This window comes from Phasianus colchicus, chromosome Z (assembly GCF_987193195.1).
Source record: "Phasianus colchicus chromosome Z, bPhaCol1.hap1.1, whole genome shotgun sequence".
Taxonomy (NCBI): Eukaryota; Metazoa; Chordata; class Aves; order Galliformes; family Phasianidae; genus Phasianus; species Phasianus colchicus.
This window is the reverse complement of record NC_143476.1, coordinates 566,650-581,974: the sequence shown is the minus strand read 5'-3', so window position 1 is coordinate 581,974 and position 15,325 is coordinate 566,650. Positions and strand designations below refer to the sequence as shown.

General features: G+C 48.8%; 1 protein-coding gene across 2 annotated transcripts in view; it reads right to left on the bottom strand.

Annotated features, from left to right (window-relative positions):
• FRMPD1 (FERM and PDZ domain containing 1) overlaps positions 1-15,325 on the bottom strand; it is a 31,210-nt gene continuing 15,885 nt past the window's right edge. For both annotated transcript variants that reach the window (XM_031609552.2, XM_090132502.1), the window contains exons 7-16: positions 14,383-14,478; positions 11,614-11,739; positions 10,439-10,558; positions 10,035-10,171; positions 8,220-8,346; positions 7,742-7,837; positions 7,130-7,312; positions 6,588-6,735; positions 5,132-5,941; positions 1-3,969 (exon numbers count right to left, since the gene is read on the bottom strand). In XM_031609552.2, the coding sequence (XP_031465412.2) occupies positions 1,688-3,969; positions 5,132-5,941; positions 6,588-6,735; positions 7,130-7,312; positions 7,742-7,837; positions 8,220-8,346; positions 10,035-10,171; positions 10,439-10,558; positions 11,614-11,739; positions 14,383-14,478 (4,125 nt within the window). In that variant the 3' untranslated portion in view covers positions 1-1,687. The remainder of the gene's footprint in view (positions 3,970-5,131; positions 5,942-6,587; positions 6,736-7,129; positions 7,313-7,741; positions 7,838-8,219; positions 8,347-10,034; positions 10,172-10,438; positions 10,559-11,613; positions 11,740-14,382; positions 14,479-15,325) is intronic.

Sequence of the window (15,325 nt, the reverse complement as noted above, 5' to 3'; positions counted from 1 at the left end):
AATTTCTATTGCCTCCTTACAGTAACCGATGTCTTGTCCACTGTCACGTACTGACGCACTGTGGCCTGAGCAGAGAACACTTCTGATGCACGTAAGATAATGTTACTTCAGTCACTGTCAGTTAAAAAACCCTTCAAGCACACAGAAAAGCCAAACCCACTATCATTGACTGTCCAAGAAGGACGTAGAGGGCTTTGCAGGTAAATTCCTGTCACCTTTGCTTCCATCTTCATCTCTTCTTCACTCCTAGGGTCTTTGACACCACCAGGAATTTGGTATTCATGAGACAAACTGTCAGAAGGTGGTTCCTCCCCGTAGAGGCTGCAGTTGTGTTTGCAGGTGCCTGTTGCTTTACTACGTGCTATGGGCTCTTCCTCCTTGTATTCGTGTTCCATGCTCATCAGCTGTAGTTAGATGTAGGTAGTTAGATGTCACTGCAGCTCTGCCAAGGACAGCATTTTGGCTTCCGTGTAAGATTTTAACTTCTGGATTCAGCCCCTGAATTTGCAGGGCAACACCACATACTCGCTGAAACCACCTGCCAGTGATGAAGTGTCAGGAAATCCTGCTTGGGTGAACTATTCACCTACCCTGCCACGTGGCTGAAAGCACCTTGGCCTTTGCAGCCAGGACAGCAGGCTGCCCATGGTTAGGCAGAGCAGCTGTGATACCCCATCCCAGGTGGTGCCCAAGGCCAGACTGGACAGGATGCTGCACAGCCTCAGCCAGCAGTCAGGGACCTGCAACCCTCTTTGCCACCAGATTGCTGAGGATGCACCTCCAGCACTGGAAAGCACACATTCACTAGAGGTGCTCAATTAGGATAGGTTCGAGGGCTAATAGCTCGTATCTAGCTAGGGGTACCTAGCACTTTGTGCAGCTATTGATTAGAAGGTCAGGAAAAGTGGCGTGCCTTAAAGGAAGGCTGGCATAACGGGTTATGTCAACAGCTGCAAAGTTGGCACTTCTGTCTTCAAGACTTATCCCCTTTTTTGGAAGACAGGGAGCATTAGGTAGCTATTTGGTGGCAAGGCTAGCACTGGGAGAGGCTGCTGATTAGGGACTTTCTTCTGCATTAGCAACTGTAAATAGATAAGGCTGACACACAGAAAACTACAGCAGGAGGACAGGATATGGCGCTGCATCCCCAGCCTGGGACAACCTTCTCTCTATTTGCAAGGAGAAGCAGAATAATTCTTCTTCCCAAAGTGGTTTCCATCACAGGTCAACCACAGTGAGTCAGCAGAACAGCCCAGCTCTCTTTGGTGGACCAGACTGATCTCACCCTCCTTTGGAGCTCGCTTGGTCACCTCCCTGCCTGGGGTGTGTGCTCCGCAGGTGACAGAGGAGGCTAGGACAACACTTATCTGACTGGCTATCTGCAAGGTGCTGGGGAGCTGAAGGACAAATCCCAGGCTACATAGATAAGCTATGAAGCGCTCTGTGAGTTTGCACATTATGAGAGCTTGTATACACATCACTAGATAAAGCGAGGCTGGAGTGGCACACGCTCTGTCCCATGGCCACCCCTGAACTAGGCAGGTGTTGGTGGAAGTCACTTGACACACAGAGGTGTCCTTGCATGACCATTTGCTGAGCTGTGGGGGTTAAATGTCCCGTGTGGGGGGAGCCTAGTGATACATGAATGAAACGTGGGGAGGCTCCTCCGCACTCACCAACTGCCCTGTCACAACGGGGGGACCCTGAACTGCTGCAGGAGGCAAAACATGGCAGCAGTAAGGGCTGTGTGCTGGCGTGTCAGCAGCGTGGTACCCAGGTCTGGGCAGCCTTCCCTGCAAAGCTGCTGGTGAACAGCCTGCACTAGCTGGTAGTAGGTGCCCACCACGTCCAAGAGAGCAGCCCTGAGCTCCTGCTGCCTCTGCCTGCATAGCTGGCAATGCGTCACCTGGAAGCAGGCCACTGCCAGCTGAACAAGGTGGTCAAACGTCACCCTCAACACCTCCTGCAGCTCCTCAAGCGGACGCTCTGTTTTCAGAAGCTCCTTGCAGCTGGACAGCAGGACCTGAGAGGCCGAGCCGAGGGCATCTTTGCTCTCAGCACTTTGCTCTGCACATCGGTCTTGCAGGTGGGTTGCTTGGTTCCCAGAGAGGTTCCCCACAACTTCCTGGAGCTCTGCAGTGTAGGCTAGGAAGCCTGGGAAATCTGCATGGCTCATCCACGCTTGGTCCTTCAGTTGGCTGAGGGCTTGGACTTCAGGGCCCAGCGCTCTGTCCCAAGCAATGGGGTGACTACCTGCAGGGGTCCCAGGAAGACCAGAGCTGGTGGATGGTGGAGTAGTGACAGGCTGCAGAAACATGCTGCACTTGGGAATGGTGGTTTCCTGCTTTCTGTCTTCATTGGGCCTATGGAAACAGCTGACGTAGGACAGCTGACAGCTGCACTTGTCCATCCCAAATTGTGCCGATGTCTTCTTCATCACAGAAAATCCCGTAGACCTGGTCAGGATGGGCCTGGCAGCCGCCTGCTCATCCTTTTTGTGATTAAAGCAGAGGAAGGAGTGATTTGAATCCCCACTGTCTCCTTCTGTTTTCCCCCGTGAGCCCAATGAGGGAATTGGGTCTGAGGAGATAGAAAGCTCTCTGGTTTGGAGAGTGTCTTTCCCCACTGTGGCAGACTGTTCTCTAAGAAAAGGAGCCTGAACAGGCCAAGAATGCTCATGAGCCACATCTTCTGTGTCTTTTCTGGGCTCCCCTTCAACCACCCCACGCTTGCTTTCCAACTCTTTCTCAAGAGGTAGTGTAGCTGATGATGTCTGCATCTCCTTTCTGACAGTATCATCCCCCATGCACGCAGTGGTCCTCTGAGAGTCCAAAAGCTCTAGAGGGTCGTGCCCTCTCTTCTGAGATGGGCCGGGCGATACGGGGTCTGACCTCACCTGAAATGAGAGCCAGGAGAGGTGAGCTATAACCCCTGAACTGCTGCTGCCATTTGCTAACAGCTGCCTTGCATCTGGAAAACCCGCATGATTTTTATCGTGCGCCTTCTTTAAGGCCTCCTTGCTTATTGCTTGTCTGCTTTTTGCCTGTGACAAGGCGCTGTCACTCCTGCTCTCAGCACAGCCATCGAGGTTATCTTTTCCTTCGTCACCACACGGAGCCTGGACAGGCTCCTCACATGCCACTTGCTTCCAAGCTGTGGGAAGCAGATCCTGCTCCTTGGCCACCCCATGGGGCGAAGCACTACAAGACGAAGCTGGCAGAGCACATTCATCAGCAGGGCAGGCCATCTCTTGGCCTTGGAACCTGCCAGCCTCGTGCTTGGGTTCCATCACATCACACTGCCCTTCCAGTGGTGCCTGGGCTACCTGGTCTTTGGCGGTCACACAACTTTCGTCACTTGGTCTCTTCACTGTGGGGCTCTCCTGGATAGCACTGCTTTGTTCCTGGGGAAGGTGCACGGCTTCCTCTCGGAACAGGGAAGTTGGGAGTACAGCGTGTGCAGGACAGAGTTTATCCACCTCTACAGCAACATCTGCACTCTCCTCCCTCTGGTCACCTTGCAAGCGAACAGCTGAAATGGAAGAAACCACCAAATCAGTCACTGACTTTGTTTCCATGGTGTCAGGCTCCATTTCCATCGCACCGGAGGACGAGTTTGTGCCAGCAGAGTCTCCCTGGGTCTGGGGGGCAGGTGTTCCCATTTCTGCATCCTTCTCCAAAGAAGGTGGGTCTGAGGGCTGAGCAGGGAGCGGTGGGGTGGGTGGCCAGGAGCAGCAGCTCTGCAGAGAGCCTGGTACAGCCAATGGGAAAGTGACCTGTGAGGTGTAATTGGTTTTGAGAAAAGATCTCCTCTTCCTCAGGCTCTTGGAATCTATCAGCTGCTTCTCCTCTCCATGTTTCTCTCCTGATGCCTGCCTTGGTATCGAGTTTTCTCCCAGGCTGTAACATCTTGGATTCTTTAGGATGCAGTTATCCCCTGTACTCTCCTGGGATGTTGTCTGGCAGCCTGCTGGCAAGGAAAGAACACGTAAGTCAGGAAATGGCCCCAGGCAGCAGAATACATGTACATCTCTCCCAGGCGCCAAAAAGCTCTTAAGTCCTGCAGTCACAGACAGGAGTGTTTGGCAGCAGAGCCTGCCTCCTAAGTGCCAAAGGAAAGCGTCTCTTACAGTCATGTACCAACTCGGAATGAGTTGTGTCAAAAAAAAAAAAAAAAACCACAACGAAGAGTTTTGACCCGTGACTGCAAATACTGAAGTCCAGGGTTAGCTACAAAGGGAGCTGCATAATCTTTCCCTTTGATTTTGCCGGAGTGACTTGATCTGACTGCAGATACAGCTGCAATTCTCTAGTTAAGTTTGGTGACACAAGCAACATGCTAAAAAAACTACTGTGTACAGATTGAATAGAAACATTATCAGAAATTCCCAGCCCGGATATGTAGATCCAGGGGATACAGTTTTGTGCCTGAACACCATATTGCCACCATGCATGAATTCAAAGGCCAACATAGTTACAACTACACAAAAGAAATTCTGAAATTCATTTAACACTGATAGAGGTGGTTAATTCAGAAGTGGGAGTCCTAACTTTTATGAAATAAAATGTCCCACAGCTGGAAGGAGGGAGTGAAGGCAGAGCCTGGCAGCAGAAGGACCTGTCATCAAGGCACCTGCCTGTTCAAGGGCACATATCTTTCCTGCACTCTGACTCTGGGATGCATTACCCTCTTCAAAACCAAAGACAGCCTATGTAGAAGGCTGCACAGAACTTAGTCCTGCAGCATGCTGGCTTCCATATCAGGCAGTGACATAGCTTCCTAGTCTGGAACTCCTGCAGAAACCTGGAGACTTTCCAGGAGGATGCAAAACTCATTTGAAAACAGGCTTTTTTCTTGGATCCAGTGCTTGGAGGTGATGACAAATCTGCCTGCGGTGCTGCTGCTGCTCTGACCCCTGTATGCACACTCACTGACAGCTTGGCGAAGTATACTTGAGAAAGAACAGCTTCTGGAGAACAGATGTTCAAAGGTCCTGCAAAAACCTTGGGAAAACTCATGAATAGAATGAATAGCCGGAAGACGATCCTTACCAGCAGGCTGAGGTAGCAGGCAGGCATCACCCCAGCCCAGGAGGACAGAGGGAGAGGACAGCGGGTGGGTGAGAGTTTACCTGCCAGGGAATAGGGGGGGCTGAGTCTGTCGGCAGCATCATAGAACTCCTCCTCAGAGCTGGTGTCACCAAAGCCCAGGGGTGGCTCCAGAATGAGATCACTCGCTTCTGCCGTCTGCTCTGCTCCCCAGGGTACCTCCTCCTGGGCAGACTTGTCTTTCCAAGGACTTCTGTCGTGGCTGTGACTGATGCTGCTCCTCTCCACGCTGCCTGCAGGGGAAATGCTGCAGCACAGGTTGTAATAGTCCATGGAGTTTCTCTCAGACAGCTTGGTCCCCAACACTGACGCATCAGTGTCCACTCCTTTCTGCTCAGAGGGGCTGTGCTTGCACCCATGCTTCTCTGCTTCTGGTACCTGCAAGAAACAGAAGCCTCTGTCTTCTGCTGTGCCAGAGCCTCCTGCAGCACAAACGGGCAATAAGCTCTTGTCCAAGCTGTTCATCTCATGCACGGTGGGTGTGTAGAAGTGGAAAAACCCTGGCTTGGAGGAAGAGCAAGTTTCCAACTCATCTTCTTCCAGTGCATTCATTGAGTCACTTGAGCCACTCGTCTTAAACCCTCGGCTCTCTGTGTTGGCTGAATCAGAAGCATCAGATGTGCTGTCTGTTGTATTGTCACCCCCGTCGCGTTGGCAATTCCCTGCAGCCTGGGGCTCTGTGCTGCCCTTTTCCAGGCTCTGAAGCTCCCCCAGCTTCTCCTCACGTGCAGGATGGGTGCTGCTGTGTGCTGCAGCTGTGCCCAAGCACTGCTCCGAGGAGGAATCCATCTCCCAGGAGTCTTCAGAATCACTGCAGGTTCGAGATTCGTACCCTGTGATTTAAACACATCCGTCAGCCTGCGCTGTGTGGTGGCACAGAGGAGCAGTCAGAAAAGGGTTACAAACTTGGCCACACAGCAGTGACTCAGAGCCAAAAGAGCTCTGCCCACGCTTGCTCATCAGCAAACCACGTAAAGATGCAATCTGACCTGCAGGGCCACAACCTGTGAGCGGAGGCCTGGCTCTGCCTGCCTGCCTGCTTTGTCTGGTTTTACTGCAGAGCAGCACCAAGGGGAGCTGCAGAAAAGCAGCCAGGTAACTTGATGTCTGAGGACTACCTGCAACCCCTATGGGACCAGAGCTATCCCGACAAGGGACAGGACAGCACTGCAAACAGATTGCCCATCTCTTGGCCAGGGCGCAGTGGAGGTTGCTCAGTGCATTTGGTGAAAGAGCACAAGTGCCCAGAAATGCATTTTGCTAACAGGCACTTGGCCTCTCCTTCTAGGCAAGAGCTGCCGCTCTGCCCCAGCCTAACACATCTGGGTTTAATGGAGAGCTGGCAGTGCTGGCAGTGAGGCTGACACTCAGCGCTCTGCAGATGTCACCGAGCATTCCCAGGCTACCATGACACCGTTCCCAGTAGAAGGAATGACTGGATGACCGACCCACTGCCTCCCCATTCTTTGGCACATTAACCTTCTTCGGCTGAGACACGGTGTAGTTGCTGTCTTTTCTCTCCCCAAGTAAATATGGAGACATTGGCATCCACAAACAGTCTGTAATAGCCAACGATGAGGCAGACAAGGTCTTTCGCACTGTTTGATTCCAGCAGCAGAGTCAGCAGCTTTTTGGGGGGAAGGAAGGGAGGGAGAGACAGAAAGGAGTCACGATTTTAGAACAAACATGGCTTTCACCACCATTTGCCAAACACTGAAAAGACACTTTTTCTCCCTCATACAGCCACAGCTGCACAGCTCTCTGTTTCCATATGAGGAACACAGAAATAAACCATTTTTTGTTGCATTTTGGTAAGTCACTGATACAGCACAGCAAAAATAATTGCTTTTCTTCAGGCATTTTGTATTCTTCCTAAGAACCTTCTCTTCTGAGTCTGTCCTAAGCCTCTTGCACTGATGATACCATCAGCTAAATGCCAGATTATTAAAAGAAAAAAAAAAAAAAAGACAATCCCCCCTTTTTCTCTGCCATGTGCTGGTTGATGTGAAAGCAAAACCCACCTTCAGGTCCTGCAGGTAGATTTTCACCATGCTCACTTTGTCTGACTCTTCTGTAAGCTCCACCCTGCTGATGTTTGTGAACTCTGCCAGACTGGTTATGATGCTGAGCTTACTATTGATTATCTGGCTCACCCCATGCTTGGCACCCACCAGCAAGGCAACGTACGATTCCCTGTCCTGCAGCTGCAAGGGAGAAAGGTCAAACATTAAGATGGAACCAAAGCAGGAACGCATTTTCCTGCACTGGGCTAGGTATGTAAAAATAGCACTAGTGCAATCGATCAGCAAGGTCCTCTTTTGCTACACACCCAAACAGCTGGTGGTTCACCACTTGTTATGGATCAGTACTGGCACTGGCAAGAAACCAAGAACCCCCCAGCCAGAACAGCTCTGCTAGTCTTATATCAGCAATCAGAAAAATAACTGGGAATTTCTGCTTTGGATAAGGCTTGCTGTGATTAAGACAGAGCCTTGTTACAGTTCAGATGTGAAGGAAAAGGGTTAAAACTGTTTCTGGTGCTCTGTCCTTTGAGTTACCGCCCAAGCACACTGCATGAGTGATGCACAGACAGTATGCCAAACCTCAGCAACAAGGATTAACAGCACTCGTACCATCAGGGTGGCGTTAAAGATCTTCCCATTGTACATCTTCAGGTCTCCCAGGATCTGCAAGTAGTTCAGGCGCACTTGGACTGCTGCAAGCATATGCTTCATTTTGCAAGAGAAGAAATATTATTTAGAAACGTGACAGAAGAATAAAGTCTGCCAGGTAGACTGTAAGCAAGACAATGCTCTTTTCATACAGGATTCAGTATCTGACCAACGCATCTAGCTTGCTTTGCACGTGCTACAGATCTGAATAGGACAATACTACATTACCACTATTACCACCTGGCAGCTGTACAAGCAACCCACATCAGAATACACGACGCAGGGAAATCAGAGTGTGTGTGCTGCAGAGGAGCTTACAAAAGGAAAAGAAACAAAGCAATGGTCACACACTAGGAGACCCGAAGAGGAAAGACATGCCCTCTTTGGTACTGAGAAACGCGGCTGGCATCCCACCTGGGACCCAGGTGACACACGCTACCTTCTGCCGAGGGTCCAGTAGGACCTGGTTCCGCTTCATGTGGTAGCCGATGGCTTTCTTTATATCCTTTCCTCTCATGTTTCGAAGCAAAGTTGGTGAGATGAAGTTTTCAATTCCCCAGTCCCTCCTGCCGGAAAGATGGAATCACAGAACGCTTGGAGCAGGAAGGCACCTTTAAAAGTCATTTCGTCAAACTCCTCTGCAGTGAACAATGTCAGCTACGGCTGGATCGTGTTGCCCACAGCCTGTATGTCTGCAGGGATGGGGCATCCACCACCTCTCTGGGCAGCCTGTGCCACAGCCTCACCACCCTTACCGTAAAAACCTTCATCCTTATACCCAATCTAAATCTGCCCTCTTTTAGTGTGAAACCATTTCCCTTTCTCCTGCCACAGCTGGCTCTGCTAAACAGCCTGTCCCCTTCTTTCTTACAGCTTCCCTTCAGATACTGACAGGCTGCTCTCAGGTCTCCCAGAGCCTTCTCTTCTCCATGCTGCACAGCCTCAGCTCTCAGCCTGTCCTTGTAGGAGAGGTGTTCCATCCCTGGGATCATTTCTGTGGCCCTCCTCTGGATGCAGCTCCATGTCTCTCCTGTACTGAGGACCCCACATCTGAATGCAGCCCTCTTGGTGAGGTCCCACCAGCATGGGGAAGGGGAGCTGAGGGAGACCCCGTTGTGCTGTCCCACAGCCACAGCGGGCAGCAGCAAGGAAGGACAAAGGCTCAGGGTGCTCGCAGCATTAGGAAGCTGAGATGTGTCAGGAAGGATCATGCAACATGACTGCCACACTCGAATTCACTCCCTTGTGCAGCTGGTAGCGCACGAGGAGATGGGATGGAGCACGTGCCCTCATGCAGAATGCCCTGTTTTCCACTGTTATACAGACAATCTCAGTCTGCATAGTAGTCCTGGCAGTCTTTGACATAGAGAGGATGAAAATTCTGGTTTTGCACTCACTTCACTTTGGTTACAGGATTACTACCTTCCGACATCTGTGGTCCCTCAGACCCAAAAATACAGCACGTATGTTTTGCTGAAGGGTTTATTCAGCTGAGGTGTGAAATACTAGGAGCTGAGAATGCTGCACTAATCCAGACTTGCTTGTTGCACTGCACTGACTACATGTGGCTGGGTATCCCTGGCTCTACACGTGGAATTAGTGGCATTGCATTGAATGGTGGAGGCTCTGTGGAGCAGTTACAGCACAAATGCCCATTTCTGAATGACAAGCCATGACAAATTCTTAAAGTAGGGCTGCTTTGCATAGCATGTGCAATCTAACAACTCCAAAAGCCAGCTCAACACACCTGGGGCTTGTGAAAACATTTTCTCTGTGTGGTTTTTCAGATCCCATTGCTTCGCATGAGGACTGGAATTGAGTATTTCTGACAAGGTCCTGGTAGGTGAATGGATGTAGGGTACAGCTATGCAAACCTGGGTATTATTCCCTGTCTAAACAACAGCATGCAGATCTTATTCTATGGACTGAAGCAGCCTTGGTAAGCAAAACTATGCAAGAGATTTGCAATTTTTTGCCCCTGTTGCAGCTGCAGACTTGAAACTCCCTCTGTTAGGGACATGTCTGGGTGTTACACTGTCCATATTAGCCAAGCAGCTCAGCAGGTTAAAGACAGGGAGGCTCATGCAGTTACCTTGCCTTAAAACAGCGGGCAAAAACAACAGACTGAGGTTTCTCTGGGTCAGAGATGGACTCTTGCCCAGAACTAAGCACTAAAGGCAAAAACAGGGCTGCTATTAATTGCCTACATCTGCCAGGCTTGGTGACAAAATGACAGAGAAAATCTGGAACTTACTCAATGTATTTCAGAGAGACTTTCTGTGGCAGAGCACAAGTATAGATCCGTTCCTGTATCTGCAGAGCAGCCAGACGTAATGCCATGCTGCATTTCATTTCCACAGCAAACCTCTCCTGCAGCACATCACTGCAGCTCTGAAACAAACAGAGCTGAGTTAGCATGAAGGTTAAGAAGCCAGAATAAGACCTTTGGTATGACTGCAGTGGACCAAGCAGAGGGAAATCACCCAGCTCATTTCAATCTCATTCTGTTAAAAAATCCAAGTTGATTTAGGAATTTGATACAAGTTCAACCCAAATGCTTATGCTCTGTGTTTCGTACTCACGTAACTGAACAGGCTGAGAGTAAACTGGATAGAAAAATAATTATCATTCCTGAGTTATGGAACGCCTCGATTTCACCTGCAGGTAGAGATATTCAAAGGCAACTGGGTCTTCCTGCAGCAGGTCTACGGGGTCCTTCGGGACAAAGCAAATTCTGAAGAGGCATCGGCAGTCATGGGATTCTCTTTTCTGGACAATCTGCAGTGGATAAACATCATCAGCCACAATAACTGCTGGAGTCCCTCCATAAATACAGTGCTCAGCATCCAGCATGAGCTCAAAGAAATCATTCAAAGCCACTTGCAGGTGGAAGGCTGCGGATTAGCTGCTGTCCTCAGCAAATACCAGGAGATTTTGATAGTGTCTGTATCTCTAGCTTTGATTCTTCTTCTGTTTTTCTCTTCCCCCCCATGGTAGCCTCAAAGTCATTTGACAGCACAACTTAATTAGCATCTATTAATCTCATATGCCTGTAGCACACCTATGACAGAGGCTTCAGGGACATGTAACCACAAAGGAAGGGGCAAATTTCTCTGCTTCTAAGTTCAGTCCTAAGATACAGCAGCACAAAGCAGACACTTGGATCCTAATCATTATGTTAATAGAGCTTTAAGGCTCCTGGACTGTACATTACCATATTTTATTCTGAGCACATCCAGTACAGGCTCATCAATGGAACCTGCAGTCTTACACCAGTGCTGAAGGGGATGATGTTAGCTTTCTAGCCTTTGCATCACAACGGATCATCAGCCAACACAGTGTCACGGCTGTGGTCTTGGTTTCCAAGCAGACACGGTCTCCTAAATTAAGTTAGCCCAGAACTAATAACAGAGCTACCCTTCTATTTGTAGAACACAAATGTTTATTAGGAATTTAATCAAACCTGGCATACGGCTGAGTTAAATCTTATAACTACCAGCTATTTTAAGACAGCCTCTGTCCTCGGTGTCAGCGGGCCTTTCTGACAGGTGGTAAAAAGCACACTCATCTCATGGTTGCTCTACATGCTCTGAGCTGTATCAGCCCACAAATACTGCCCTGAGGGCTCTCTACAGGGATGGAGGTGCTGCTGAAAGTGCTGCTTCTCGGGGGGCTTGCATTCACACAGAGAGGAGAGGCAAGCACCTCTGATGATACCCAAGCCCGCTTCTTGTGACACCTGCAGAGCACAGCCCCTCTGCACCTCACTAGCCACAGCTCACTGGTGCTGGCTGCCCACATGGCTGCAGGGCCACGCCAGGGGCTCTCCATACCTGCTCAATGAGCTCCTCCTCATGCAGCAGATGGATCTTTGCTGCGTTGTACTGCTCCTCCAGGGTAAGGGCAAAGTGCGCGATGCTCCGGATGGAGAGCTTCTCCTTCAAGGTGAGAACAATGTCCTGGGGAGGGAAAGCACGCAAATGGTCAAACAGAAGTTGAACACAGTTGCTGTAGATGGCATGAATGCTGTCTGAGTGCAGACAGTTCTGGCCAGCCTTGGGAAACCACGTAGGACAGCACTGAAAGTGAAGCGGCCAAAGCCAAGCCCTTCTGCAAGCCTGGTGGTTACCAGCCGTGTTATCCCAGCAGGGCAGCCAAGTAATAAAGGATTCTGTCAGCCAGGCAGGACAGCATTCAGAAATACCCACATCCACTGCTGCCAGCCAGTGGGCAACAAAGGGAGCCAAGGGAACTGCAGGGGAAGCATGATAAGTGCAGAGAAACGGAGGATGATCGATTTTTTTTTTTTTTGTAGGGCAGAAGGACAAGGGAGAGAGTCTGCAGCTTGCTGTGACAAAAGTGATGCAAGATGCAAAGCTGCAAGGTGCGACAAGCATCACATGCATTTCCTAGAGTTGTATGGCCTCACGTCCAAAGCTTTTGCCCCACGCTCTGGAGCACTTTGTCACCTTCAATCCACGTATCTGCTGTGAAATATTCCAGCTTTCTAAAACTCTCCAACACTTCTCAAAGAAAGTGCAAAGACCTGGTGAAAAACCGTTTTCCCCACCACAGCCCAAGAAACAGAGACCACCATCGTTAGTAAAACTCACAGCAAATTTGATGTGTTGTTTCGGTTGTGCAGAGAATTCTTTTGCTACACCAAGTGTTGTGGAAATGACCGTGTGTATTTTTGGCAAATGGAAAACACTACAGATGGCTTTACTGTGCACAGATTGGAAAAGAACTCCCATAACTTGCTCACTCCTCTTGGGGTGAGCATAAATATCCAACTCATCTGTTATCTCAAGTAGCACAGGAACTTTGGGAAACGTTTATCTCAGAAAGCATTTCACAAATTTGAGTGTTTCTGTGAGGGTGGCAGTGAGGGTTCCCACTCAGTTCTCGTAGAGAAAAGTTTGTTCCAGTTTAGAGGTAAGCCAAACATGAGGAATTAATCTGTCTTTTACAGGAAAGTTCCTTGCAGATGGGCAATTCACATCTCTCCTTTCAACTCATCCTTACTTACTTAGCACCTTCCTTAGCTTGCTTTATTTCTTTTCTTTTTTTTTTTTGGAAGGGGGGGAGGTGAGAAAAGAAATTTCAGAATTGGGGTTTTATTGCATGAGAAATCACAGCAGTTCTGTGAAGTCTGGATGAAGCAGAAAATAAACCTTTTCTTTTTCAAGAAACTCTTCATTGCACTACAAATATAATTTCCTTACTTTGCCCTTGTGTGTTCCTTCGGTCTGATTCCAGAATGTCTGTTTATTAAATATCTTCTCCTCAGCAGCTGTACCACTGCACAACATTACGTACCATTTAAACAATTATGGCCTACCATCAACGTGCACAAGCAAAGCCCATGAACCCCAGTAAAAACAGGCTAGAAAAACATAGTTTGTAGGACTGTAAGCATGGGAATTATGGAAAGTGTTGTATTAATGGACCTTTGCAGCCAGCATCTCGTATTTTGAAGAGAATTATTATCAACTTGTCCGCGATGCTTCCAAGCACAACTACTTTTTCATCTGAAGGAAGTCATCACTTTTCATGTCTGTGCAGGGAAGATGTTTCCATCAATGCAGAAATGAGGCTGGGATACGGGCAGGAACTTTAAATAACAATGCCCAATTGCACTTTTCTGAGTTCACACGATACTTAAACCTGCTCTCTGCTCTCCATGTGCAAGTCGGGAGACTTGCTCTCTCTTTCAGGTATACACATCACCAGTGCTGTATTAAACAACCTTCTCCTATGTATTTGGCCAAGTCGTTTCCTAGGAAAGCAAAGTTTGTATGGACAGGTGCTGATTGGTCAGTCATGCAAGCAAGCTGTCCTCCTGCCCAATGTAGTGGTTTAACTGAGTAGATTGCTAATCACCACACAGTTGTTCACTCACTCCCCCCCATTTCCAGTGGGATAGGGGACAGAATTAAAAAGAAAAAAAATAGAATAAGAATGTATATAGCAAGTGATGCAAAAGCAATTGCTCACCACCCCCCAACCAATGCCCAGCCAGCCCCCTGAGCAGTGGAACAGCACAAGATGAACTCTGACCCCCTTCAAAACTCCTTCCACATTATATCCCATTACAGAACAACCCTTTTGCCAGTTTAAGTCAGCTGTCTTGATTTTGTTCCCTCCCAGCTTCTTGGGCCACCCTCCACCAGCCCTTTGCTGAGAATGGCCCTGACTCTGTACAACACTGCTTAGCAGCAACTATAAATACTGCTGTGTCATCAACATAGCTCTTCTCCTAAAACCAAAACACAGCATCGTACCAGACACTCTGAAGAAAACAATTCTGTCCCAGTTGAAGCTAGGACACCCAACTTTAATCACACTTCACAAAGTTGTAGTGGTCTCACGGCCGAGCTCCTACAAGTTATGTGAAAATCAGTTACTAAGAAGAAAACTGAGAATCAAAGTAATGCTTCCCCTTTAGGAATGGCAAAGAAAATCCACCTTGATCATCAGCAGCCAGCAATCCAATTGGCACCAGCTGGCCAATGCAACCAAGAGGTTCTAAGTTACACTACATGCATCATTGCAACTGGATTGAGTAGAGGTGGCGGAACAAGGACATCAAGCATCATTACCTTTACAGTAGTGCTGGTCTCAAACCTGAAAGCTTTTGTCTGCCCATTTTCCAAGTACACCTTGAGAACATTTGGCATGCAAAGAAGAGAATTCCCCTGTGGGAACAAAAGAAACAGCACTAATTAATCCTTGGACATCAGGCCTCTTGGCACCAGGTTGCTCTGCCTGACACAGCACATCCTGATACAAATCACATCAGCACAGAATGGTTGGAGTTGAAAGAGACGTTTAAAGATCATCTAGCTCCAACCTCCCTGCAGTAAGCAGTGATGTCTTCCACTAGATCAGCTTGCCCAGAGCTCCTTTCAAACTGGCCTTGAACACTTCCAGTCGTGGATGCTGATCCACAACTTCTCTGGGCAACCTGTTCAGTGTCTCACCACCTTCATAGTAGAAAATTTCTTCTTTATGCTAATCTAAATCCACCTTCTGTTAGTTTGAAAGCATTAGGCTCTGGTAAAAAGTCTCCCTCCATCCTTCCTTCAAAACCCCACTATGTAGGGAAAGGTTTCCGTCAGGTCTCCTCAGAAACTTTTCTTCTCCAGGCTGAACAACCTTAACTTTCTCAAACCTTTCTTCTTAGCAGGGCTGATCCAGCCCTCTGATCACTTTTGTGGCCCTCTTGTGGACCTGCACTAAGAAGTCTGTATTCTTCTTCCCTGGGAGCCCCAGAGCTTCACCGAATTCTCCAAGCAGGGTCTCACAAGAGCTGAGTAAAGGAGAATCACCTTCCTCAACTTGCTGACCATGCTTCACTTTATACAGTCCAGGACACTGCAGTCCTTCTGGGCTGCAGCAAACATTGCCACTGCATACGTAATTTTTCACCTATCAACATCCAACATGTGCTTCTCCATAGGGCTGCATTCATCACCCAGCCTGTTCTGCTGAATGCCCCAGACCATGGGGGCTGCACTTTGCCTTCGGCCGTTTGGAACTTGA